The sequence below is a fragment of the Numida meleagris genome, chromosome 2, assembly GCF_002078875.1.
Source record: "Numida meleagris isolate 19003 breed g44 Domestic line chromosome 2, NumMel1.0, whole genome shotgun sequence".
In the NCBI taxonomy this organism is placed as follows: Eukaryota; Metazoa; Chordata; class Aves; order Galliformes; family Numididae; genus Numida; species Numida meleagris.
Genome location: NC_034410.1, coordinates 66,107,056 through 66,134,950, shown reverse-complemented (window position 1 = coordinate 66,134,950; position 27,895 = coordinate 66,107,056). Strand labels below are relative to the sequence as shown.

General features: G+C 47.1%; 1 protein-coding gene across 4 annotated transcripts; it reads left to right on the top strand.

Annotated features, from left to right (window-relative positions):
* On the top strand, positions 686-27,895 carry TNFRSF11A (TNF receptor superfamily member 11a). 4 transcript variants are annotated; one of them, XM_021387260.1, is made up of 10 exons: positions 686-956; positions 12,804-12,885; positions 13,351-13,476; positions 14,022-14,165; positions 15,240-15,333; positions 15,685-15,779; positions 16,598-16,705; positions 18,522-18,571; positions 20,288-21,125; positions 24,818-27,895. In XM_021387260.1, exons 1-10 carry the CDS (start codon positions 867-869, stop codon positions 25,183-25,185), a joined length of 1,995 nt encoding a protein of 664 aa, XP_021242935.1. In that variant the 5' UTR covers positions 686-866; the 3' UTR covers positions 25,186-27,895. The 4 variants fall into 4 exon arrangements, with proteins under 4 accessions (XP_021242935.1, XP_021242934.1, XP_021242936.1 ...); XM_021387259.1 differs by having other exon boundaries at positions 691-956; positions 18,519-18,571; XM_021387261.1 differs by lacking the exon at positions 686-956 and adding an exon at positions 1,202-1,368 and having other exon boundaries at positions 18,519-18,571.

The window sequence follows — 27,895 nt, the reverse complement described above, 5'->3', positions numbered from 1 at the left end:
CACCAGCTCAGGCTGCCCAGGGTCCCATCCAACCTGGCCTTGAGCGCCTCCAGGGATGGGGCACCCACAGCTTCTCTGGGCAGCCTGTGCCAGTGCCTCACAGCCCTCTGAGTGAAGAATGTCCTCCTAACATCTCACCTAAATCTTCCTTCTTTTAGTTTAAAGAAATTTCCTTTCATCCTATCACTATCAGAACGTGTAAAAAGTCAGTCCTTCTGCTGTTTATAAGTTCCCTTCAAGTACTGGAACGCCACAGTGAGGTCTCCATGGAGCCAGCTCTTCTCCAGACTGAACAAGCCCAGCTCCCTCAGCCTGTCTGCAATGGAGAGGTGCTCCAGCCCTCTGATCATCTTCATGGCTCTCCTCTGGACCTGCTCCAACAACTCCACATCCTTCCGGTACGGGAGGTCCCAGGCCTGGACACAGTACTCCAGATGGGGCCTCATGAGACCAGAAGAGAGGGGAACAATCTCCTCCTCTCCCTGCTGGCCAGTCCCCTTCTGATGCAGCCCAGAATACTGCTGGCCTTCTTGGCTGCAAGAGCACACTGCTGGCTTGTGTCCAGCTTAACTCAGAAATAATTGTTTTGTTTTTTTTATTCTGGTCAATGGTTAAATCTAAACACACATGTGAAAGAATGTCCTTCTCTTTCACTCCAGTCAGAAGCACACTCCTTGCTCTTTTCACTCCAGCACACGAGTGTGGGCAGATGGGGCTGCACGGCATGAAGGCTGGGCGGCTGTGCGAGGGCAGGCGGGTGAGGGAGGCTGGAGGCCACTGGCAGCACAGCTGAACACTGAGCTACCACAGAATCAGAGAACATCCCGAGAGGAAGGGATCATCAAGCTGAAATCCTGTCAAGAGAGATGTCCTCTGGCAGAGCGAGTCGATGCCCAGAGGTGTTGGGAAGGACACGGGAGGACCTCTCCCAGGGCGCAGCAAGCCGCAGGAGGCAGGTGGGCACCACGCCGAGGGCCGTGCCCGTCGCCAGGAGCAGGGCCGGGGCATGGTGACTAAAAGGGGGTGGAGAAAGGAAAGGGAGGGACGAGAAGAGGGGGGAAAAATAAATAAATAAATAACCAGAGGAAAAAAAAAAAAAAAAAACCTGCATGTCAAGTCTGAGGAAATGCTGTGGGAACTACAGCCAGGCGCTTTTTTTTTTTTTTTTTTTTTTCTCTTCTTCTTCTTCTCCCCTCGCGTAGCTGAGAGGAAGGGCGGCACGAAGGAGAAGTAGGCAGCCCCATGCGCCGGGCCGCGCCGCCGGGGCGCGGGGGCTGTGGCGGCCGGCGGTAGCGCGGCTCGGGCGCCATGCCGGGCCCGCTGGGCTGGCTGGCGCTGCTCTGCCTGGCCGCCGCGGGACGCCCGCAGGTAAGGGCAGCGCGGGGACGGCGGGACGCCTCCCGGTGCCCTGCTCCCCCCCGCCCGTCTACGGCTCTCTGCGTCTCTCTTTCTCTCTCTCTCTCTCTGGTGGTGGTAGTTTCTTTTTCGGAACTTGCGAGAGCCTTTCGTTTCTTTAAAACGCTCATGCCTTCAAACGAAGGCAGGGCAGCGGTGGGGAAGGCAGCCCGCTGCTGCCCGCGATGTGAGAAACCAGAAGGTGCTGGCAGAGAGGTTGCTGAGGGGTAGTATTTGCATGTATAGCGAAAAATAAGGCAGGCTCCACCCTGCCGAGCGGATTTACTCTGGGGAGCGTGAGCGCTCTTGTTGGCTCTTGCCGTTGTGAGCTGCGCCGATCGGGCGTGGGCCGTGGCCCAGCTGCTCGCCCGGAGCACACGGCCTGGTCGGCCTCGGGAGCGGGGACGCGGGCGGGGAGGCCCTGTGAGTGCGGGGACAGCGGGCAGCCTTCGTGCCCCCAGGGGAAAGGTGGCAGTGGGCGCCGGCTGCCTGTGGGCAGAGCGCTGTCCTCCAGCCGTGCTCCCCGAAGCACCGGCTGGCCGCATCTCGTATGCGGTCGGTGGCGCTGCCCCGCTCTCGCAGCCCTCTTCCTGCTGTAGCTGAGCCTCCTCAGCGCCGTGCCGAGGAGCTCGCAGAATGGCAGGGGTTGGATGGGACCTCCGGGGATCGTCAGTCCAACCCTCTGCTAAAGCAGTTCCCTACTGCAGGTTGCACGGGAAAGCGTCCCGGGGGGTTTTCAGTATCTCTGGAGAAGGAGACTCCACAGCCTCACTGGGCAGCCTGTTCCACTGCTCTCTCAGCCTCACTGGAATGAAGTTTTTCCTCATGTTCGTATGGAACTTCCTATGTTCCAGTTCTTGCCCGTTGCCTGTCACAGGGTGCCAAAAAGAGCCTGGCCCCATCTGCTTGACTTCTACCCTTTAGGAATTTATAATCATTGGTAAGATCCCCCCCCTCAGCCTTCTCTTCTCCGGGCTGAACAGTCCCTGGTCTCTCAGCCTTTCCTCACAAGGGAGATGCTCTCACTTTACTTTTTCTAATTAAGCTGCTTAAAAAGAATCCTTCTTTTTCCAGGTTATTTAGGGCCTTCTAGGCTAGCAGGTTTTCCATCACTCCTAGGCTACAGACATTTTTTTTCCCCCATTAATCACTGTTTGGCAGCCATTTGTAGTTCTTTCATTTGAACTTCTACAGTTTCTCTGTCTCATTACTCTTGATTAGGTGCAAGTGTCATTTTAAGTGCCTCCCTCAACTTACTGCTATTGTACTGCTGGGTGGGTCATGGTTGGGCTCCCTGAGAGCAAGGTGCAGCTTCAAGGAAAAGAGATTATGGAGGGAAAAAAAAAGCCTCTGCTGTTTGCAGCTTACAATTTAATGTCTGACCACATAGCCCTGAGAGCCTTCTCTCTGGATCTCTGTTCCTAAATATGTTGCCTTGAAACCACGCAAGCCTTTTTTTTTACCCGCCAAAATATATGTTTCTTTCTGTCCACTCTCACCCCTAAGGCTTCTCTTAAATAGCTGCTTTCCAGGTGTCCTCCATATGTATATGAACAAGCCTGCATGTTTCAAAAGTGACTTGCCCATCATAGATTTCGGGTGGATTCTCCCATCACACAGTAACCTCTATCTACCTATTTTTCTGCCTGCTCTTCAGGATTGTGAGCAACGCATTGTGGTGAGCAGACCTCAGTGGTCTTTGTGCTTTTGCTCCCATGACATTTTCTTCCTTCTGGAGCTGTTTTGTTTTGGGGCACTTGTTCCCTGGGAATCTCCTCGTTGCCTGAAACCTGCTATATCCTATCCTTGGAAATTCAGATCCCGTGCTTTAGATACCTTGATGTAGGAGCCAGTAGGTCTGTCAATTCATAGCTGTTCAGAGGATACAAAACAGGGAACTTGTATTTACTTGGGACAAATGTGTGAAGTCTTTCCTCTGCTTTCAATGTGTGCTTAGTTTTGAGTCTGTAAGTGCATGGGGTGCATCTTTCCATAGCCAATGCTTTGGGCAAGTAAGCAAAATAATAAGGGACTCCAGGAGCGTTGTAGCGTAAGTTTGCAGAGAAAAAAAAACAGACATTGTTGAAGAGCTGGTTGACTTAATACTCTGTCTGCAGCAATGAGCAGTGCTGGCAAGTCCAGAAGGTGAATGCAAGGCAGGCGTGGAGAGATGCTGCTCCCAGCAGCCCTCCAGGTTCTTCTTTGGCTGACTGGTTTGAACAGTGGCTTTGTAATTCCCTTATGGGTGGTCATTTCTGATGGAACCGGTTGTGAGAATCAGTGCAGCTGGGCTGAAGTTTGCCTGATGCACTTGTGTTAGTATAGAATCACCAATATGGTGGGTGGTGGTAGGGCAGTAAAATCCGCGATGTATTTCCTGTGAGGAATGAGAAACACTTGCAAATGTAAGTTAATGGGTACTCATAGTGCTGCTGAGAATAGACATTATCATCGTCATCATTTTCGCCAAAGAGGAAACAGGAACAGAGAATTCGTGACTTGCTGTAGGTCACACACCGAGCGTGGAGCAGAACTGCTGGGAGCAGAGCTCACCCTCCTTGTCTTGTGCTTCAGCCACAAGATGATCTTTCCAAGTGATGCATCCTGGGCAGCTGTCAGAGGACGTGGTGTTTGACTTTCTGAGGCACAATCTGCCCATCTTCTTTACACGGAATAGTCACATCCTTTTCCTCGCTTCACAGTGAGGAAGAGCTTAATTGTTTCTGTCAGGTGGGGTTAAAGTCCATAAGATTGTGCATTTACAAGCACACGATAACCCAGTTGCCTGATGTAATGTCAAGTCTTCTTACTTTCTTGTATGGCAGTGGGATTCTTCCACTACCTCGTAGACTTTGCTTTACAGGGAACGTTTGCTCAGTGAAAACATCCAGAAATCTTCATAATCTAGGAAAGTTTTGGCCAACATCTGTCTGTTAACTAAAATGCACTCTATTTAGGCTGAGAAGGAAAAAAAAATAGAGAATAAAAATGTCCATGCTATGTTAGAACATTGGTTCTCCTGGTCTGTATTCCTGCTTTGATTAGGACCAAAGGAATCACTCGACAGAGCAGAACTTCTGTAACAGCTCATCCAAAGCCTTGGGTTTATTCTGGAGTTAAGGGTGTAAAAGTTACTGTAGTTCAACTTGTTTATTTGTCCAAATGCCCTTCCAGGAAAGGCACCTGAAAACTTTTCATTGCTTTGAAGTTTCTCCCGAATCCTATGAAAAATCTGAAGTAACATTTTACAGCACCGTGTGTAAGAGGAATAACGCATTGCATATAAAACCAAACCAAAACCTGGTTTAAGAAACTGGTGTTGCTTCTCTTTTCATATTAAGCATCGTCTTCCTGATGTAATTTCTACTTTCCCACAGACAGGACCAAAACAAACCTTCACCACATTCCACAAGTCGGTAGAATTCAGAACCTATCAGCTGTCTGTAGCAATACTAACCCTTGTCGTTTACGGCACAGAAAGTCACAGAAACCTCAAAGCATCGCCCTCTGGCCTTTATGCCTTGGCACTGTTCAGAGGAGTCTCTGTGTTTGCCTATCTGTCCCTCAGAATTCAAATGCTGAAAACCCCACTGTAGCAGGGACGTGTGTAGATGCAATGAAGGGGTGATGCGTTCTGTCCTGCTGCTCCCTGCCCACTTCCCCTCCTGGTGGCATCTGCAGTGACCAAGTCAGCAGGGTTCCCTGTCTGTATTCCAAAAGAATGTAAATACAGTAATTACTGTGACAGCAGAATCCAGCCCTTCGTCCAGCCTGCTGTTTGCAGGGGGTGAGCACTGGAAGAGGCTGCCCAGAGAGATGGTGGATGCTCCATCCCTGGAGACACTCAAGGTCAGGCTGGATGGGGCTCTGAGCAACTTGTTCTCGCTGTAGGTGTCCCTGTTCATTGCAGGGGAGCTGGACTAGATGGCCTGTAAGGGTTCCTTCCAGCCCAGACGAGTCTGGTTAGCTTACAGGAGGTGGGCAGCGGGGAGAAGGGGGAAACTGGACTGTGTGGTTCTTCACGTCCTCAGCGTCAGCTGTGCTCTTGCAGAGGCTGCCCTTTCCTTTCATTGGAAGCTCGACGTGCCACTCCTTGAGTTGTTGGCTTCTGCTGCAGCTGCTCTGAGAATGGCTCATTATTACCAATGGAAAGCGCAAAGGCAAACATTTGTGTGTTATAGACGCAATATAAAAATTAAGTGCTGTTTAACCAGGTTGCACTATGGACTTGGGTAGGCCTCAGTCAGTGTAATGCAATAGTCTGCCTGCAAGAACTTGCCCTGTTTTATGACTTATTCTTCTTTAAACACAACCCAAAGTTCACACAGATGTGGGATGGAGGAACCTGGACTGAAAGCTGCAGGGTGGGCTGCAGCAGTGGCCTTGACTACATGGCAACGCTCCAGGGAAGTGCAGGTGTCCTGGTGGGCCATTCCCCATTTGTCACTTCGCTGAGGAATCATGCCTGTGACATGGTATCTTTATGGTGGTGGGCGCCGTGCTAGGCTCTGGCCCACGCCACAGGGCCATGCTAACTGATGCTAGGCACCCCAGGACGCCCTGGTTTCTGTCCCATGCCTGCACACCTCCCTCAGCTGCTCTGCATCGCTTCCTTTGGTTACCTTTCTGTTTGTCTTCGCCGGGCATGAGCTCTCTGGGCGGAGGGTTTGGCTTTCTCCTCTGTTTGTACAGCGCTTAGGATGTCATAGCTGCAAACACAGCTGAAGACTCATTAATCACGGCAGGTTAGGGCCCTATCCTCTTCTCACCAAAGTCACAGGGAGGCCTGCTGGGAAGGGAGCAGATACATCCTGCAGCCCACTGCCACCATACCATTCCCAACCCTCTCTCTTATTCCCCACCCCAATGGCAGGGACCAGGAGAGGCCGCGCGTGATGGTAGAGCCAAGCTGGCCGGTTTAATCCACCCTGCAAGAGCCAATTAGCTGAGGAGGGTTAAAAAAAAAAAAAGTGAGGTCATTCACCCTGACCACTCTGTGGCTATCCCAAAAGAAAAAGAAGTGTATAGGATCTGTTCAGGAATGACAAAGAACAACATTTGTGACTGCAGATTGGTGTGGAGTATATTTAGTCAGTGGTCAAAATGGAGGGAAAAGAAAAAGTCTCACATGGAAAAAAAAATACTGTGAAGTTTTGTTAGGCAACCTATTAATCTGGAGTACAGATAGGGAAAAATGTGCCACTAGGTTCATATGAAGTCTTAAAAATTGCTTATGTAGCACACAGGGGAATCTATTTTGAGCCTGTTATTTCGCTGCACCAAATAGTTTTGCCTTACGAGCATCATGTTCTGTGTAACTTTTCATTGCTCGGCAGCAAGAACAATGAGATGATTCCATGAATCTGTTCTCACAGGAAGAAAAAGCTCTCCCCTGCTATAATGCCGCGTGTAGTAAAGCAGGCTTATCATGGAAATCAGCCAAAGCCCCATCAAATCGGGGAGGGGTATTCCTGCTGACTTGGCTGAACCCTGGCAGAGTTGGTTCCTCATGGTGACACTAAAGGAGTAAATTAACTGTTTCTCAGCCCAGTCCCGCGTCCTTTTGTAAAAGCAGCAATTCCTTCTTGATGGAGACAGTACAGACCGGCACTGGAAATCTCTTGTGGTTATCTCTGCATTAAGACTCAACTTCAGCTGATGATGCATGTCTTGTAGCTAATGACAGGATGAGGGGCAATGGCCTCAAGTTGCACCAGCGGAGATTCAGGCTGGACATTAGGAAATACTACTTTCCTGAAAGAGTGGTCAGGCACTGGAATGGGCTGCCCAGGGAGATGGTGGAGTCACCGTCCCTGCAGGTGTTCAAGAAACATTTAGACATTTTGTTTAGAGACATGGTTTAGTGGGGTTGTATTGGTGGTAGGTGGATGGTTGGACTGGATGATCTTGTAGGTCTTTTCCAACCTTGCTAATTCTATGATTCTATGAAAAATAATCTTCTGGACTAAAATGCAAGGGGAAAGTACTCCCTGTAAATGTGTCTCTAGTATATTATTATGATTATTACTATTATTATAAGTGTGAATGGGTGAAAGGTTACTCACAGTGAGTGGCTGACACTGCACCTGGAGGGCTGAGACTGCTGAGCTCTCCTTGTAAGCGGTGCTGTTTCACCTAGAACCTTGCAGCTCTTCTCACAAGGACATCTAAGTATTAGCTTTGGTTATGTCCTTACTCTGTCATTCTTATTACTGCTTGTTAGGGACAGTTGTGTTGCTACCAGCTCTCTTTGTTAAATACATTGGTTTGGTTGGCTTTTGGGTTTCTGCACTCTGATTCATCTTTAAAGCACCATACCTAGTAGCTGCCAGTCTTTGAGTGACTGTGGCAGCAAGGACCTGCAGGCTGAGGCATTTGGGATGCCTCGTATTGGCAAACACACGTCACGGTACACAGAGAGGTCCAAGCCTGGCACTCATTGTGCAGAGATGACTTTGCAACCAGATGACCAGTGCTGTGCATGTGATGGCGAGTTTTCAGCCTGCAGAAGAAAGCTGCTGGATGGACACGCTCAGTTGGCTGCTTTCAGCCCTGCCATCTATCTTCTCAGCCATCTTCCATCTGTTGTCCCTGAGGTTCCCGTCTGCTGTCCCCCCAGCATGCTGCTGCCAGCGTGGTCAGGGCGGTACTTCTTTGCATGGTCTGACTGCTGGCCCTTCCCCTTCATGGAGCAGCACCTGTTGTACAGATGTTTGCTTTTTGCCACACATTAAAATCAAAAGGCAGTGGGAATAGTCAGGATTGGGCTTTGACCACTGCTTATCCACTTTCTGGTTGCAAGTTACATTTTTCTCTTAATCTCTTTATTATCTATTTTATTCTTCATGTTCCTTCTGGCCTCGTTAGGTATTCAGGCTCTAGCAGGGTTTCAAGGACCTATTTTTAAGATTGAAATAATATTTAGTTTGTAGCCATTGCCATTTCCCGGTTATATTTTACCACGTGATGGTAGTTTTGTGATGTGGTTTACTGGTCACTGGAAAGTTGACATCACCAAAAGCATTTCATTCACAATCTGAAATCTTTGTGTTGAATTACAGACCTGCAAGTGAATAACTGGAATTGTGTGGTGGTGACTTGTGTGCTGTCCTGATTGAAGTTTTTATCAGCAGTGAAGCCTGTCCTTGCTGAAGACCAAGGTGCTGAGGCTGCAGGGTCTGCTTCAGATTGGAGAAAGTGTTGATCAAAGCTCAATCTATTGACAGAGGCAGATAAAGCCCAAGATGACACAGAAGTATTAGAATTCTACAGCAAGTATGGCTAAGAATCTCAAAAGCAAGTAGTATGGATACGTTCAGGCCCCAGAGTTCAACAAACAAGTAGTACGCGAGGCAGGAGCCGCCTGCGTTTGCTCTCCCATAGGTACTTTGGGTCTACAGTACTAAGTGGAGAAAGAATGTGCTTTGCTCAGTGAAATGATGACAGATGTCTTGAATGCTCTCCAGAAACAACCACACTGAGGACAAAGATGTCATCTCGAGGTAGTTAGGCATTGTCATGTCCCTGTACGTCTCAGCTTTTCTAACCTAAGATTATCGCTAATAAGCAGTCCCCATTAAGGCCTCAGGTTCTTGTTCAGAAATGACATGGGAAAAAGGCTGCGGAAACCCCCGAGCTTGTTCTTCCAGATTTTTTCTTTTAAAAGAAAGAGGCCCGTGCAACTTTATCTTCTCTGAAATGTCCGTCTGAATATTCATCTGAGTGAGAAAGTAATTTTAGCATCCATGACACACAGCTTCTGCTGTCATCCGATTGCTCAACTGCACCGAGAATAAATATTTCCGTAAGCCTGAGGACAGGAATCTGAATGCTGCTGGTTCCCCTTTCAGAAGCACCTGTGCGTGTGTGTTTTTCAAGGTCTGAGTAACATGGTTGTGCTTTGTAGCTGACTCATTGAAGTTCTCCAACCCTACGAGCACAAGCACATTCTTGCTTAGTGTCCTTTTCAGCAAATAGGAGGAAAAAAGAGCTTGGCACCAAAACACAATCCTCCTGCAAACCTTGACAGGAGCATGCTTGTTTCTCCAAGGAATTCAATGGTGCTACTCATGTGCTTGAAGGTAAGCAGGTGTTGGCATGCTTTACCAAACAGCCTTTGACTATCCACCGAGCCCAGAGGACGTTTGTTGTCTTTTTTTCTCTGGATTCTTTGCCTGTTGGGTATTCTTGTATTATTCTTCTGAGGAAGTGTTTATCACAGTATGGCTGAGGAGGGAAAGGACCTCCAGAGTTCATCCAGTCCAGCCCAGGATCGATCGAGAGAAAGAGAACTAACTTTATTTAGGAACTAGTGCAAATCTGTGTGCTTTGCACACATTTTAAGTGACAAATTAAATATGCAGAAGATACCTAGGCCACTCTGAAGCATTCATTGACATCTCGTGGTGGTATTTAATGCAAATCTTTACCAATAGTGAGACTTAAAGGGATGACCAGCCTGGGTTTTCTTTGTTCTCTTTTATTACTTCAGATGAGGTTGGCATCTTTGCTTTCACGAAGACCCCTTCTCTCAAGATAAGAGCTCCATGATGTCAAAATCACCATTGCCTGATGAGGAAGGGTGTCCTAGGGGTTATGGGGCAAGCTTAAGACTTCGGAGGCTTGTTTCTCTTTCCTTCTTTGCCACTAATTTCCTGTCACCTTTTGAAACCATCTGGCCTCTGGGTGTGAGTTCCTCCTTTGTGAAGTGAACTGCACTTCCTTATCTCAAATGGACACTGTGGCTGGGAATGCGTTGGTGCCGGTGGAGCATCAGCCCATCGTGCTACTGGCAGCGCATGTGCTTAGTATTGGCTTCTTGCACCCTACGGAAAGCTGATGTCCTTCTTGACAGTGGGCTGCAGTCCTCTGGCAGATGGTTGAATAAGGAACAACCTGACTTCAGTGGGGCCCTGTTAACAAGAGGCTCCAAGATCACTGGATCTACCTGAAGAAAATTTGAAGGTTCTGTTGTTTCCCTTCCCATCCTCTCCACGCTCTGCTTTCACACTCAGTAGGTACAGCCAGTCCATGTCTGGCTGGCATCTCCCACCTTCATGAGGAGGCTGGGCTCACGAGGGGGTTAGCAAATGGACGCCAATAGCGTTGTCTTTGTTTCGTTGAGAGTAAATCAAAGAAGGGAATATTGCAGCTTTGTAAATGCATTGCCTTGTCTCAAAAGGGGAAGGACGCAGTCACAGAGGAGAATGCTTATTGACACAGAGCGTAGATTTATGCAGCTGCAGCTGGGAGTATTTTGCAATAATAGCCCTCTTCATGCTACAAAGCAGGAAGGTCCAAAGCAGTTTACAAAAGGCAGTGAGCAATTAGCGTATGCTGCTGGCCTCCATGCAAGGGGGTTGCTTGTTCTGTTCAGGATGAGTGTTGGTTCTCAGAAATCATTCCAAACCCTTCTGCTGAATGCCCTTCAGCAGATTTGCATATCCTTCCTTAAACAGGACAACTTTGCCCTTGTTTGACACTTCAGTAATTTTTTAGCCTTTTCTTCTAAAGAGGAACTTTCAAACTGGGGCAAACGAGGAAGAAAAGAACATTCTGTTGATAAAGCAAGTGACTGGAGCCATCCTTGGTCTCGCTGCTTTTCTTGCCACTTCAGACTGCCGGGAATAGGAATCGATTGCTCAAGATCTTCTCTCTGCTGCTCAGTCCAGCAGTGCAGCATGAGCCCCATTCTGTCGAGCTTGTTTTTAGCTCGTTGGATTGCAGGAGCATTTCAAGAGTGTCTCCTGGGGTGCTGAGCAGCATCACCATTCAGCTGCCAACCTGGGCAGCTTTCTGTTCCTAGATCACCTGTTGCTTCACTAGCACTGGCCATTGTCCTGGTGATCAGGAAGATGAACAAGGTGACTGTCAGGAATAAAGCAGAACGAAAGCTTTTGGGAGTATGTAAGTGCTTATTTATGTTATGGTTGGTGACCCTTTTGTGCGAGGTGCTGTGCAAACATGAAATGCAGTCTTTGTTCCAAAAAACATCTGATCTAATCAAAAAGCATGATACTGCTAGTAAGTGCAAAGAAAGAGGCAAGGAAACAATGAGACAAAAGAAGTGTTCTTGGAAGACCGAACTCTTAATTTCACCTGGGATCATTGTAGTGAGAAAAAATGGCTGTAAGGTGTTTATAACCTGTAAAAATATGAAAACTCAAGAGCTCTGACTTGAGGTACTTACGCTATTTCAGGCACAGTTGTGGTAAACACAAGTCATGCACCAGCTCATGGCTCAAACTCCAAGCTAGGAGGTGGTGTTTTAAAGAAAAAATCCTGGTCATTTTTAAGTCACAAGACCTGTTCCCAGCATTAGAAGATGTGAAGGTGCTTGGGGAAAAATAGTTTTTATTCAAGATATTGCAGCTGATGTGACTAGAAACGGAGGAAAGAGGAGAGGAAAAGACGTGGAGGAAACCAGGGGAGAACATGAAGTAGCGGAATGGAAGCCATTATCAGCAGGCACAGCACTTTTATATACTGTTGGACAGCAAAAACTCCTGCTAAGCAGCAGCAGAAGTCCTGGTGCAGCTTTCTCCAATTCAAAACTGAGTAAATGAGATTTTTGTAACAGCATTCAACCTCGAGTAATTCCTTGCTACAAGCTGATTTGGAATCATTTTACCAGTTGGAAGATCAACAGCTGAATGTCAGGTGTTGAGTTTGCCTGGAGCACCAGTGCCAGGAGACTCACAAAGCGAGGGCCTCTCATGTCGCACTTTCACCTGGTTAATTTGGGATCAGTTGTGTTGGATTTTTTTGGATTTGGAGAGGAAAGAAGGCTGTTGGCTTGGTTTGTATCACCACTGTGGATGGCTGCCTCAGTTAAATGGGGTCACCTTGGGAGCAATAAAAAGCTGCAGAATTAAGGTCCGGCATTTTCTGGGACTAGCCAGGGGTGTTGTGTATTCCAGTGGGAAGCTGGGAACTTCTTCTTTTCAAAGGGTGTAAATAATTCACTGTTTTTGTTTGCCAAATACCATATTTTAAAACTGTCAGTGGCCCAGGTCTTGATGAGGTCATATACGTGGAAGAGACTACAGAATTATGTCAACACCATTTTTTTTTTCTTTACAATTGTTTTGAAGTCATAGGTTTGAAAGAATAGAGTATTGTAACAAAAAAAAGAGGTTAAATAGCATGCCAGAAGTTTGTGACAATTGCAAGATTGTGTTATTATTGATTTATCACCTGGCTGTATCACAAGTCCTTGTGCATACATGTTCTCGTCTACAAAGCACCTTTGAAGTCATAAATGTTGTGTGATGTTTTACTGCTCAGCTACCCAAAATGCCACACTGGAGAAAATTTTTCCGTCTCTCTATCAGCACTGTGATGAGATAGGTCTGAAGCTTTCCGGGTATATTGCGTCTCATGTCCTCTCTCTCTCTCCTCCTCTCCAGTTGTCACTACAAAGCACTCTGCCATGTGAAAGTGAACAACACTATGAATACTCTGGACGGTGCTGCAGGAAGTGTGAGCCAGGTATGTGAGCGCTGGGCTGTACTGCCTCAGTAATTGAGAAGCTCCTTAGAAACAGCTCTGGAGGTCAGTGAGGCAGCTTGCTCTCCTGACTCTGCAAATCTGTTTGCACATACCCTTGCAAATGGATAATTTCAGGCCCACAAGTGCCTTCTAGTGTAGGAGTGGTCCTGCTGACCTCAGCAAAAGCCGTAGCAATTCTTTTGTTGGAATAACACTTAACTACTGCACATGGTGTACAGTAGCTTGGTCTTCATGCGCATTAGATAGGATTGCTCCCGTGTCATAAGCTTCACGGATGTTTTGGTGCCACTCTAATTGGTGACCTGAGTGAAGAAATGCGTGGGGCAGGAGAAAGAAATGGTTGTCCCCTGTAGTACAGCGGTGTTAGCCCATCTCGTTTTCCCTGTGCTCAGAGAAATGGCGTGCAACTTGCGAATTATCTGCTTGTCCTTCTCTCCTTCACAGGAAAGTATATGTCTGCTAAATGCACTGAGACTTCTGATAGCGTGTGCCAGCCATGTGGCCCAAACGAGTATATGGATGTCTGGAATGAAGAAGACAAATGCTTGCTACATAAAATATGTGATCAAGGTGAGCTGTTCGTACTGAAGAACCTTTTGATCCAAATTAGTGAAGCATAAGATGGGCAAGTGGGTCTAGGGAATATGCTCCTTTTAGGTACGTGTAATGAAGGTTGAGCTTGCGCAAGAACCTGGTGGATGGGGAAGTCCCCAGACACCAGAGAGTTTTGGTTCTGTGCTCTGCTGAACCGTGCAATTATAGTCTTCATGATACTGATAAGATTATCTTCAGTCAGGCCATTCACTCCCTGTGAGTTGGATCTTAAAGGCTGTCCTTTTGCCCAGCATACTTTGCACTCACTTCTGCCCTTGTCTCACTCTTGCAAAAGCTCTGTTTATTTTCTACAGGAGCTACAAGGAAAAGCATTGCTCAGGAGCCCAATCAGTCAGGTGCCCCGTGCTGATCAGGGGCCTCCCACACTTCTTGAAAGATTCCTCTAACATGGATGGTTTCACCTCTGGCATTCAAACAAAGCAAATAGGTAGAACAGGATGTTCGTAAACTCAGAGCTTGTTATCAGGGAGACATTTACTGCCATCTGCTTTCTCTTCTAGGGAAAGCTTTGAAAGAGGTGAACCCAGGAAACAGCACATTCCAGCGGCAGTGTGCCTGTACCACGGGTTACCACTGGAATGAGGACTGTGACTGCTGTCAGCGAAATACCATTTGTGCTCCGGGGTTTGGAATCGGGCATCCTGGTAAGATACAGAGAGGGGACATACAAATGAAACGTCCAGCTCAGGCCTACATCGTGTGGGTTGTGACATTAAAGAGCGGATACTGTAGACTCTCAGACCATTACTACTGTGCGTAACTCTCCAGGACTATTTGCACTTGAAAGGCTTCTGCCTTTGTAGTTTAAGTAGAATCTTGGATCGGGTGACCTTACAAGCTTTAACATGGGCATGGCAATAACAGCAAGGTCTTCCGTGCATTTCTAATGTTTGCTGAGGTGCCTGGCTGTGGATCGTTAGTCTATGAATTACTCCCAGGTTCAAAGAGGTGATCCACTGGTGACTGTTGTTGAGGTCAGATTTGAAATGAGTTTTTGTCAAATGGCTTTGTTTTGCCATTCTATGATGGTATGAGTTAAAAGCAGTAAACACCTTTAAGACAGTGCAAGTATTCCTTGCTTTAGATGACATGCAATGCAGAAATTTATTACAAACATGTAATTTAGTCCAAAGTCTGACTGAAAGCAAAATGCAGGTATTTTGTGGGTGGAAAATGGAGATGGTTAAGCTCAGGGTTGTAATGGACACTGGGAACAGCTGTACCAAGAGTAAGGAACACCAAAAAATCAGCACACAATAGAGAGATAGAGGATGAAACGCTGCATGGACCTGGAGCAGAGTGGTGGTGTTTTCCCTGCAATCTAGCAAACCCTGATACAGCACTTTGTTTACTGTGGCTTCACAGAAGTGACAGTACCAGTTAACGTCACTGCCTGTGTTGTAGCACTGACAAGGGGAAGTTAATGGAAGTGGACTCACATGAGAACAGTGTATTATTTTGCAATAACTGGAAATGGGGCTTGGTCATTTCTTATTCTGATCGTGCAGGGGAATATGCTCATCTCACCTGAGTGCTTTTTTCTGCCCGTGTGTGACTGTCACTGTTGCTTTAATATAATTTTAGATCCTTCTCTCCTCAGGGAAGCTTTTGGGGTGGGGGTGGAGTGGGAGGATGGGGGAGCATAGTCACCTTCCCCTCTCCTGGAAAGAGCTCACAGAAACTCAGTTGTCATGTTTTTCTTCCTCTGCTACACACAGTGCAACAAGACAAGGACACAAACTGCATGCCGTGTCCCAGAGGCTACTTCTCAGAGGTTGCTTCATCCACTGATGAGTGTAAATCCTGGACCAAGTAAGTCCTTCCACAAGCCTATTACAGCCACAAGGCAGTGGGAAGCGTGAGTAAACACACTTTTCAGAGGAGTGTCTCTGCTTCTCAGTGGAACGTACAGAGCATCTGGGCTGGTTGGATAGCAGTAAGGGCAGTCTCATGATGGATCTCAAGTCTTTCCGGGGTGGGAGGAAGACAGCTAGGACAACAACTGCTGAGCTGATACAGGTAAAGATAAAGAAGGTATCTGAGCTTCCTCAGGGTGGAGAAATGCAAGAGTGCTTTACAACAGAAAGTATTACTCTGCATAAGTGTAGGGGCCATGTTGACCTCCCTCTTTGGGATTCTAGCCTCTTTGTCTTTCCTTTTTAGCTGTACAGCTCTGGGATTGGCAGAAATAGTCCCTGGGACTGATAAGTCAGATGCAGTTTGTGCAAAACAGAAGATGGCTGAGCAACCGGAATATGGTATGTGTCCTCGTAGAGCTTATCTATTAGAAAGTATCAGGGAGGAGGAGTTTATGTTTACTAGGGTTTTTGGCTGGCTTAACTCTTTTCCCACTGTGGATGAGTCAACGGGAAGCAGCTGTAAACCAAGACAGAGCTCTTGCAAAATCTTACCTTTAAAGACTACTTGAAGCCTAGCAGCTCTAGGGCCCATGCCTAGTGCTGAGCAGTGCTTTACATCTCTCTTTGGGGCTGCATGGTGAGTAGTGTTGCTGTTATACATCCATGATTTCCATCACGTGTACTGCTCTTTCATTTGTCAGCCTGCCAGTTTCTGTACATGTTATCTGTTTGAAGGCCTCCAGCTTCTCCTCTTGTCTCCTTCATAGCAGTGCCTAATGCTCTTAGCTCTCCCTTCTTGCTAGTTGCTCTCTTCTTTCTCCTGTGATGCATGCAGTAGTCCTTAGGTGAAGGCAAAGTTTTGCTGGCTGAAGTCTGTAGCTTCCACAAGCCATGTGTCCCTCTCATCTTGAGGCAGAGCAAGCACAGCCCACAGGCTGCTGGTGGATTGCGTGAAGACTTTCAGAGGAGTGTGGCTGAGTCACACCTCTCTCAGACACTAAATACTGACATGGCTCTGTATCAGGTACAATTAATGAGGCTGCTTGTCACAGAACTGCACAAGTGCTAGAGCTGTGGTCCCTTATTATAGGAACTGAAAATCAGTGAGGAAGAACAAAACTCTTGTCCTGTGGAAAAGCAGGGGACAGGAGCAAGGATTGTCATACTGCTGAGAACAGGCTGCACGTTGATGGTACTATCTTTCTTATACCTTACAGGAACGAACAAGATCTTGTATGTGTTGATTGTCATCTTGTTTTTTGTGGCACTAATTGGCATTGTCATCTTCATCGTATACTACAAGAATAAGGGGAAAAAGCTGACAGGTACATGATAGCTAATGATATGGATGAGTGTGACAGCTGTATGTCTCTTTGCGCACTCTTGTTTTCACAGGTACCCACCAAGATGTGAAACTCAGGATCTCTTTTTGAATTCCTGTCCATATGGATGTCTTGACTAGCACAAAGCCAGGCTTGAAAATCTTTCCTATAGACAGGGAGTACATTGCACCTATGTGTAATGCATCTTGCTCAGCGTTTTCCTGCAGTCATGCCAGTGAGATGGCCGCCTTCAGGGTGGATGAATGATGGAGGGGTGGTGATGGGGGCTTTTGTATCAGCATGGCAACTCTGTGCTGCCTGGCACAACAGAGCCCTTGGCCAGAGGGAAGCAGGGGGAGACTTGTGGGGTCTTCACAACCTCCTGCCTCCTTCTCCTTGCTTTTCTTCCCCTAATCCTGCTTTTGGATGGGTTAAAATGTAGATTTCAAGACTGATGTGTGTTTCACAATGTGATAGAGGCCATGTTGTTAGCTGAATACTAGAAGGAGTAGCATAAATAATAAAAATACATATATAAAAACCTAGCAAAGCTACTGGATAACACTGGATTATTGAATATATTATGAATAGGACAGAAATATCCCCTGCAGTTACTGAAATCTGTGTTAAGATCTGGGTCTTCACAGTTAAGAACATAGTCTTACTGTTCTCTTCATTTTTTATTTTCTTCCACTAAACATGGAAAGCATTTCCTACTGTATTTTTCTCTTGATCTCCTTTCCCAAGCCCCACAAATCTATGAAATATTTTGGGAGCAGCGGAAGGGAAGGCAGCAAACCTTGTAAAGTATTTTTCAGCCCATGTTTTAGAAATATGCTTCCTCTACCACACTAAACATGGGTTGTGCTAAATCTGGAATTCCTGGGATGGGCTGAAGGAAATGGTGACTCTCCTTGCAAAGCAAATACTTACGATGCAGAACAGGTTAGGGGAGAGTGCTCTTTACTTAAAATTCCTATTGACCTGCTGCTCTGCAGTAACAGTCCTTCATTGCCTTCGTATGGTAGATCCTGCTAATTAGAGTCCCAGAGACTTACAGGCTCAGGAAGAGACTCTGCCTGCTTGGGGACTGATTATAAACATGCAGACCTAACATCAGACATACAGAGTCATTGCTGGGAAGTGGCAGAGGCTAAGCAGCTTATCTATCTTCAGACATACAAAAACCAGTGCAAGCTTAAAGCAAAACCTGAGCCCTGCACAATCTCCTGAAAGCATAAGTAAAAAGCAAGAAGAGTTGCTAACTCTATAAAACAGCTCTAAAGCATTATTGGACTTGAAGCTTTTCCTTGGGAGATACTCTGATAAACTGCGTTTCCCAGTTAAGTACATCTCTGTTAAGTGGAATACACTATACTTGAGCCTACCATCCCGTGGTTTCAGTGGCTTACCCTCTTCTCTCCAGTCTCCTCACTCCTGTCTGGGAATGGTCTTTGTGCCATCCATGTGACTTCTCTTGAAATAGACTGCACAGTCGTAAGTGGGTCGGTATCAGGCCAGTCATAGTGTGGTGACATATGACCAGGAAAGAAACCCCATTTGATGTGGAACACAGTTTAACGTGATCTATCTTAGGAGCTTGGAAACATTTATTCCATAGAAATATATCCCTGTTCCAGTTAGAATGAATCCTCAGCTAGCCTGATGCTGGGACACTTGAACAGTCAGTAAAAACAGTCTTGCTGGCTTTCATTTACTATAATGTTACGGATTGTGAATGACTGTGGGTGTTTAGGTCTGTGGCTAGTTTCAATGCCTGCTCCATGTTACAGCTACTCTTTTGTTTTCCCTACAGCAGATCTACAGAATTGGGCTAACGAGGTGTGCAGCCAAATAAAAGGAACAAAGGTAAAGTCAGGGACACTAAGATTTTCCCTCTGTTTTATGGTTTCCTCACAACATTCCTGACGCTCCTCCTTAGTTTAGACTTATATTAGTGTTTGGCTAGAAAACGAGTTTTGAGTTTCTCAAAAACCACTCACAGCTTTGGCTTTTTTAGTCTGGTTTTCTGTAAATGTGAGGCTTATGAAATCACCATTCTCAAATAGCTTCTGAACCTGCTCTCTGATTTCAGCCAGTTTTAACAGTGGTAACAGTCTCTGTGATGATTAAATATTCTTAAGAAGAGAAAGTTGAACATGAGCCCATGTTGGTGAACACCTGAGATTCTCACCTGGGAGAGAGCCTTTCTCAATTCTAAGGCTGGGAAAAGCTTAACTTGAGTTCGCATCTTTTCACATACCAGAGTTCTCATGGGAGAGAAACCTGGATTTGAGGCAGCACCAAGAATGCCAGACGCTCAAGGAACTAAGAACAGAGCCATCAGCTAAAGTAAATGGCCACAAGCCCCTTTAATTCTGTCAGTCACAGAAATCCTTGTTGTATGTGAAGAGCGTATGACCTTCCAAAAGGTTTTGCTCTGGAACAGCCCCAGATGCCCTTGCTTGAGATTCTTGGTTGGGAGCATGGATTCACATGCATGTGCAATGTCTGATTGACGTCAGGGGCATGGACTGAGGTTGCCTACCTCCCAGATGCATGCTCTTCCACGGCCCCACCTGCCGGTGTAGGAGCTCTGTCTAGCTTAGATGTGGTAGCCCTCAAATCCTGTTGCTACAAAAAAGAAAACAGACCCAGCAGCTTTTTGAGGAGGCAGTTCCTCTTTTGTCTCATAGATGTTCTTGCAATGTCCTGCACTGGCAGCTGCTCAGATCCTCTGGGACAGAGGAGTGAATCAACAGCAATTAGTGGCTGGCAGCATTTACTCTGTGTCCTCCACCGTGGAGGAAGGGAACAGATGCTAGAAATGAAAGCTAGCAGTTCCCAAATAGCCATCATTACACATGGCTGGCAGGAACCAAAGGGAACCCTTTAAGTATTTCCCAAACCTTTATTTTTTATGGAGCTTCAACTAAAAATATAACTTAACTGTAAAACTACTGGCAAAGTGATGTCATAGGCTTTTGCATTTGTTGTCTTAAAGTTTTCCAGGTTAAAGCAACCTTGTCTGTTTGACATCTGTTTCTAGCACGTCTCTGAATCAATCCAGTGTTTGAATCAGTTATTACTAATAATAAAGATTTTGCTCACAGTGAGCCCTTCGAAGGCATAGATTGTTCAGGGGAGTTCCAAACCTTTTAAGCAGTTAGGTAGGTATAACCAATGTCTGCAAGAAACAGCAGAATCCAGCAACTCTTCTAGATTTGTTAGCTCTCAGGTGCCCTCTTGATGACTGGTTGATAGTTGGACTCGATGATCTTGAAGGTCTTTTCCAACCGAGATGATTCTATGACTCTTAAGAGCTAGCAAATGTGTTATCCCAAAATTAAATGTTATCGTCCCCCAAGACAGCTGATTATTTCTGACACCGGCTGAGCCCAGCGAGTCACAGTTTTTACAGCAGAGTAGAGTTAGGCTTCTCAAGACTCAAATCCAGCAGCACCACTCAATCCCACCAGCTCCACGCTGAGGAAACATTAAGACATGCCCGTTTCTTCTTTGTTCAGAAAATAAGCTTCAGCCAATTTCTCTGTTAAATACGGTTTCATTTCGAATTTCTTTCAGGAGCCACCTAGAGATGCATACGTTACTGTAAACATAACAAACACCGCCATCCCACAGCTCTCTGAAGACGTGCGTCTCCTGGGCCCTGCTGGCTCCCCGGCCCCCGGCATCTCGCCCTGTGGTCACTCCACGTGCAGGCACAGCAGCCCAGGCACGGTGCCCTGTGGGGCTGGGAGCAACCTCCAGGAGATCTCCGTGGGAACCGAAGCCGATGATGACCATTTCCCACCCGTTCCCACGGAAGATGAATATATGGATAAAGATCTCAATACTGCTGATTATTTACCTCTGCTGAGTCAGCCTGACAGTAAAACTTTGTCACTGTTTTCAGAACCGGTGGAGATAGGGGAGAACGATAGCTTAAATCAGTGCTTTTCAGGGATCGGGAGCACAGAGGACGTGTCCGTCCCTCAAGGCTCCGACCCTTCCTCCAACGCAGATGGTGTACACGCCGCCATGGACAAATACCTTCAGAAATCTTGCCAGTGTGCCCACGGTTGCCCAAAGGAAATTGACGGCAAAGACGCAGATCGTTTTGCAATGAACCATGACTCGGAGAAGATCTGTGTGAGGTGCGGCATTTCGTACAGGGAGACTCCCAGAAGGGGGAGCAGACCCTGTTGTGCTGCAGTTGACGGTGCCTCTGCCTCCCCAGAAACTGGATGCTTCCCACAGTGCACCTGTGGCTTGAATTTTCTCTCTGCTGGTCAGAGCACTCTAGCAAGTGACCATGGTATGGAAGATGCGTCTTCTGATGGCACCAGCACAAAGTACCAGAACACAAACAGAAGCACTTCAGGGACAAACAGCAGCACTTCAGACCTCCCTCCAGCATCCGGTAAGCCCATTAGGCTTCGCCTGTACGCAGTCATACAGGGTTGTCTTCGGTGCTAATTCAGTATTATTCAGAAGGTCTGTTCTGGGAGAAGGGAAAAATGGAATGATGCTTTCTCACTGAGTTGCCTGAAGCTAATCTGAAAAATAAAACTGAATTAGGAAGGTCATTTGGTTTACAGTGAATTCCAATGCAGCGTGACCACCGTGAGTGATCATTGTAAGAGACGACTTAGAAAGAGGAGAGAATGGTGACCCACAGGCTGAGTTGAGAAGAGATGCATAACTCTGAAGGGCATTTTTCCATTCTGCAGCCTGCATGTGCGTTTTTGTCCTTGCCAGTAGGTTGCAGTCCAGTTACAGTCATCTGGTGGTCAGTGAAACTCTGGCTGGAGCTGTGACCTGCTGGTTGTGGTTGGGTCTGAGAGACCATGGTCAATTTTTTGCTTTTACCAATTTCTCTTTAAGTTGCTACTATATAAGCACCTAAAAATAATTTCATATAGACTTTTTTTCTCCAAATATAAGCACTTGGCCTCTAAACAGCTTTGAAACACCCATGTCTCCAGTTTACTACTTGGTTCCTAATTTACTAATTCAGTGAATATAGCAAAATAGTTAAATGAAAGCAGGGACAAAAACCACTGAAGAAGAGAAGTTATGAGCCTTTTCTGGACAAAACTTTCATCTCTTTTCTTCATTATTAAAAGCCTGCAATCTTTTTGTCATATCTTATTAGTCACTCTAAATGATAATCTCCTGAAGACAGATGCAGTGTTTTTATTTGCCTATGCGCTGCCAAGCGTAATGGGACCTTAGTTTTGTCTGGGACGTCTAAGTATTACTGTAATACACACAGCGATCCTAAGCAGCTGCCCTTCTTTAAAACCACATCACGCCTTAAAGTTTCTTACGCAAACATTCTTGTCAGTCTGCCAAAGACCAAAAGTGACACTTTAAAGACCCACAAGTGACATTTTGAAGGCCCTTCCCTTCTAAACATACAGCGCTGTGCGGGAATCTCGAAGTGTGCAGTGATCTTTCTAAGAGCAGACACTCTTTCTACTGCTTCAGTTCCCTGAAATCTTTAAGCAGTTTCACTGCTTGATGTGTACAAAATTCAGCAGTAGCAAAGAGAAGATGGATTTTACTTCTGTGGAAGGTGACTCTGGGGTACTACTGAAAGTCAAGTCATATCTGGCACTGAAGAAGTACTGTTTTTCTTTCTAAATCACTTCGAGAAGAGGAAGAGAGAATAGTAAGGAACAAGAGGGCAAGCAGGTTTAAGTGACTTGCTGGAAAATGCCATCTTCGCTCTGCATCATAATTCTTCATATATGATTTTCATTGTGTCAGTACCTTTGGCTGTATGCTTCCTATAGTGCCATCTGGTGAGCCCTGAGCATAGATGCAGCGTTCCTGATTCACCCCAGCCTTGGCGTGGCTGACTGGAGGTAATGACTGAGCGGTGGGCAGTGTAAGAGTGCAGGTTTAGTCAGTATGGAGCTGATGGTGCCTTGCTGGAGTGGCCTTGCCTGCCTGTGGAGTGGCCATGCCCTGGTGTGTTCCTCCCCAGCTCATGCTGAGGCTGCTGGTGGAGCTGTGGTGTATCACCCGTTTTCCTGGGCCTTGTGAAATGCCCAGGTGAATAAACATGCATGCATAATAAAGCTTCTTCAGACAACTGCTTTGGATGCAGTTGAGCTAAGGCAGAACTGTATGAAAGTGGGTGGATGAAGAAATGGGAAGAAAAATGATGTGGGTAATTCCGTGAACTTTTGGTTTTAGTTTCTTAGCACTCAGAATGGCAACAGAAATTGCAACATCTGCCCCTGCTATGAAATAACCCTAGGGGACCAAAGCAAACCTCTGGACAGGTGCCATTCCAGGTTTCGTGGGTAGCAATTGACATAAGCCTTAAAGCACCTTTCCAAATCTCCCTGAGCCTGGAAGCAGTCAAGAATGTGGAGCACTGGATCACGGCCGCCTCAAACCTTGTGCAGGGCTTCAGCATAAGGCAGGAGGAATTTGGTGACTCATGGCTAGGGATGGCTTTGCAGAGCCTTTGCATCCAGAGCCCGCACCATCCCAGTTCAGCTGCAAGAAGCTATGTAGGTGGCTCTGAGGAAGTTAATCACTTGCATTGTTCCAGTTCCTAGCGAATAATTACCACATAAATTAATCTGTCTCTGTAATTAACATCATCAAAAGATCGAAAGGCTGAAATGTTGCAGAGAGCAATGCCTTCACTTATCCTCTGAAGGCATCCTTTATGCTTTTCTGGTTGGAAGCGTGTTTCTTAGTGTGACCCAGGAAGTTCTTGTGTCCATTTGCTCTTAGTCTGGTACTAAGCTCAGGTGGTGAACTTTTACAGTGCCTTTTTGAGTAACAGGCTTTCCATGTAAAGGCAAACAGGTATTGGTGTAGCCCCGTGGTGCCTGACAGAGCTGTGTTGATGGCAAGCAACCAACCTGAACTCAGAGGAGGCATCTGGGAGGAAAAAATCCCAGTGGAGAGCGCTCAATTGGTTGACACCTTGTGTTAATCAGCAATACTTGGAAAGAAAGCAAAGAGCCAGCAGCGTGATGGTTTAGCTGAAATAAATAGGATTGCTTGAGGGGAGCTATTAGAAAGATGCTCCAGTGCTACCCAGGCTCGGTTTTGAGCACATCGTATGGGGTCTTCACTCAGCACTGCTGGAATGTAGCAGGGGTATGTTAGCAGCACCCTCGGCTGCTGGAGAAACAGCACTTCTCTGGGCTGGGCCATGCTCACTCCCTCTCGTGTCTGGAAGAGCATTAAGAAAATGACCAAAATGTCCCAAGAGGTGCATGGTCAATCCATGAGTTGGGATTAAGTGAAGCTCAGTAGGAAAGAACGTTTAGAAGAAGGGGTGTTCGTAGGCTTCAAGAGGTTCTTTTTGGGTTGGTTTGGTCACTTTTATTTCATTGTGGGGAAGTTTGTCAGTTTGCCATTTGACGTTTGTTCTTGGTTATTTTCTTTCTGCTCCGAGGGAAGTTTATTAATTCTAGAGCCTGGTCCTGCTGTCACTTGAGTCAGTGACCTAGTCCTTGAATTAGAGAAAGATTGAATTAATACTGCAGACTCTCTGACCACAGGGTGGGAGACTTGCTGAGACCGTACCACCGTTAGGTTGTTGTATATAGACTGTCTCTTCCTTGTAGTGGGCTATATCCCAATAAATCCACGCGAGCACTAGGTGGGTGCTGGGGTGTTCCTATGTGGGAGATCAGACAACGCAAGGTAATCTTATAAGCTCCATTCCATGTGGACACTGTGACTGCATGGCCTGACATTAAGCCTTTCAGCATTTATTGATTAAACCGACTGCCTTGCCCACACAGTAAGAGTGATTGCATACCAAGAGGGAAAAAACAACATGATGCCGGGGTTTTAAAAAGCATCTAGAAATTAGCAATAATAGCTGTTTCCTCACAAACTGGAGGCTGTCTGGGAGTAGCTCGTGTGTCCAGAGGCAGTGGGAGGATGAGGTGGAAATGATGAAAAAGTCCTGTGGAAGGCATTGATTATAACAGCATCCCTGTGTCACGGGATAAAAATCATGGAACAAAAGCAAAGCTATCGCAGCGGATTGAATTCACCATGCTAAACATCCTCCTCATGAGAGAAAATATTAATCATGCATGTCTTCTTTTCTCCCCCCTCCTTCCCCAGGAAATGTGACTGGAAACAGTAACTCCACGTTTATTTCCAGCGGACAAGTAATGAATTTCAAGGGGGACATCATCGTCGTCTACCTTAGCCAAAACTCCCAGGAGGGAGCCACGGCCTCGGGAGCAGCCGAGGAGAACGTGGGCAGCCCGGTGCAGGAGGAGAACCCCAGCCGCTGCGAGACCTTCGCCGGCAACGCTCAGCACTACAAGGAGAAGTGCGCTGAGCTGCACGCCACCATCCCAGTGGGCAGCAGCGGGACATGGCACCACACAGCCCCAGTGCCAAGCCTGGCCCGACACAGTGAGGCCTCGCCACCCGTGCAAGAGGAGGGCAGGCTGGGGCACAGCTCGGAGAAGGTGTTGAACTGACGTGAGACACCATCCCACGAGGGGCTTGTCCCCAAATCCCGGCTGTTGGGACAGATTCGTTTCTTCCGAGAGCTCTGCTGGCCCTGGGGTCCCCCAGGAGACTTGGAATTGAGAGGCCTGGCCCTGCAGGCCACCTGTCTCCTCAATGGGGCAGCAGGTTCTCCGTGCCTCTCCCAAACAGCAGCGAGGGACAGCTGAGGGAAACCCCTCGGGCTGGGGGACTTGGCAAGAGGGAGGACGTGGATCACCGGTTGTCCCCTCCTGGAGAGGGGCAGTGTGGTGGAAGGGGCCCTGGGCAAAGGTGTTTTTTTACTGGGTGGGAATTTAGTAGCTCTGTAAGGTGATCTCTCTCACTGGGACCGCAGTCCTCCTCGATACTTCTCATGGGGGAAGGAAGCAATGGCCACCTCTGCTGCTGAGCATGGTGCCCACCTGGCAGGGCAGGGATGGAGTAGGTATCTCCAGTCCTTCCCATCAAAATGGAGCAGGAGCTCCAGCCCTAAACCAGCACAAAAGTCAAGATCCTTGTCTGCCCCTTGCTAACTTGTGGGTGGGAGCGTGTGTAGCACTGCGTTGGGTTACAATAACAGGCAAATTAGCACTGATATGCCTTGAAAGTGTGTCAGATTAATCCCGAACAAGGAGCATTTATAGTTTTGAACCCTGATTCACTGCCACCTTACTGCATCTCCTCAGAGGAACGCAAGCCCCTGAAGCTGAAGATGAGTGGTGTGTGCCTGGTGCTTTGTTGCACAAATGTTGTCACTGACATGAAGCCGCAGAAGGTAGCAGGTAGAGGAAGGATCTAGGACAGATAGCTGCAGACATCTCCCAAGTGGCAGGAGAGGGAGGGAGTGCCTGAAGGTGGAGAATTTGGTCAGGGTCAGGCATGTGTTCCTTCATCTGCCCAAACAAATCTGTCATTCCCGTTGATATTTTAATTAATAAGCAGAGCTTTATTTAGGCTGCATGAAATGATTTCCAGAGCTCAGGCTGCCTGAGCTGAAATCAGAATGTAACCACTGTCATACTTAGAGCTGTGGGACCAAGGGATTGGATTTAAAGACTAATAGCAGTTGTTAGTAGAGTCTCAGCTACTCAGTTGGCTTTGATTCGGATCCTGTATCCTTCAGCTTCCTCCACCAGCCCCTGTGGAAAGGTGAAGGGAAAAGGGACTCAGGGAACCCCCAAGAAGAAATCATGGTATCTTTTATGTTTCCTGACCGGGGGTAATTTTCTGATGTTCTCCTGCGTGCACTAGTGTTGCAGGAGCCTTTCTTCAGTCTGAATGTATGGGAAGATCAGTGCTTGTTTCCTACCAGAGTGGAGGGATCTCTGGTCAAGCGTGTTCTCATCTGCTCTGACAGAAAAGATCTCTGCAGGGAGGGCACCTCTCCAGGAAGGTATTGAAGCTGAGGGGCTTACCGCGTTAGCTGCTCTGTTGGCAGCAGTACTGCTCTGAGGGTGAAGAGAACCCATGAAGCCAACAGAGTGACCACTGTGTCATGATGAACTTCTCATCCACGGAAAAAAAGGATGGCCTTTGCCACCTTCACCTCTCAGGAGAATAATTCTGTGTTATTTATATAGCTGGGGTGGAAAGCTCAGCACAGATGTGCGAGACTCTCTCTTGGGTGGCTGGGGGAAGGGGCGTGTGACCAATCTGACTCCCTTTCACCTTTGTGTGGCCTTCAAGAAAGCAGACTATCTGAAGCAGGCAGGAAGGCTGTGCCGTTCAGTGACGGCCTCTGCTACCTCTGCCTCTTTGAAGGAGGTGGGCGACTGGGGCTGTCTTATCTGTGGTCCTGTTTGCTCTTTCCTGCTGGATCCTGTAACCACCCTGCTGTAGCCTCTTCAGGCCTGTGTCTGTATCCTCCAGGCATCGGTGCAGTGGGGACAAGGAAGCAGAGCTGCACGTCGGGTTCATGCCAGCTGGTGCAGATGCTTTCCCGCTTCAGTTTTGCAGTTGTATTTTTCTGGAAAGCATTCATCCAGGGCACCACTCAGCCAGCCCCATTTACAGGACAGGAGGGACTGAACTTGTGTGCTCAGCTCTGGGTGAACCAGCTGCCTGCAAGTCTGTCTCCTCCTTCTCCATCCCGTGGTCTTTATGCACCACCAGGGAGCAGGCTCGAAATCTTAGTGTCAGAGAAGATAATGGGAAGTTTACTATGATGTGTCCTCAGTGAGGAAACGTTTTCCCCTTACTGAATTGCAGGATCCTGCTGAGTGGGTTTTGAAACTAGGATCAGCAGCAGGCATGAAGAAAAGGGTCATCGTGATCTCAGCACTGTGGCCACTCCCTTACGGGAAATGCAGCGCACGGAAAGACCCAATTCTTGGTCTTCCTCCAGAGTCCGTCCAAAAGTGAAGAAGCCGTATCACAGTCATCAGCGCGCCGCATGTTCCCCAGGCCGATGCCTGCCTGCTTAGACGTGGACCCCAAAGGGACTTCTGTACCCTCGTGGCTTCACTTGTCAGCTTGGAGCAAGGGCTGGTGTTTAACATCTCTTTGTACAACGGGGCCTTGTGCATTGGGCACTAACTTGGAGGCTTCTGGCTGCTATCGTGATACATGTAACTAATGGTGACAAAAATCTTAAGGCCTATTTGAGAATGAGTGAAGATTTGAATTAACGGAGAGAATCAAATATGTTATTATTTGCCCGTGCTCGTTTTTACAAAAATAAATCATTAATATAAAAACATT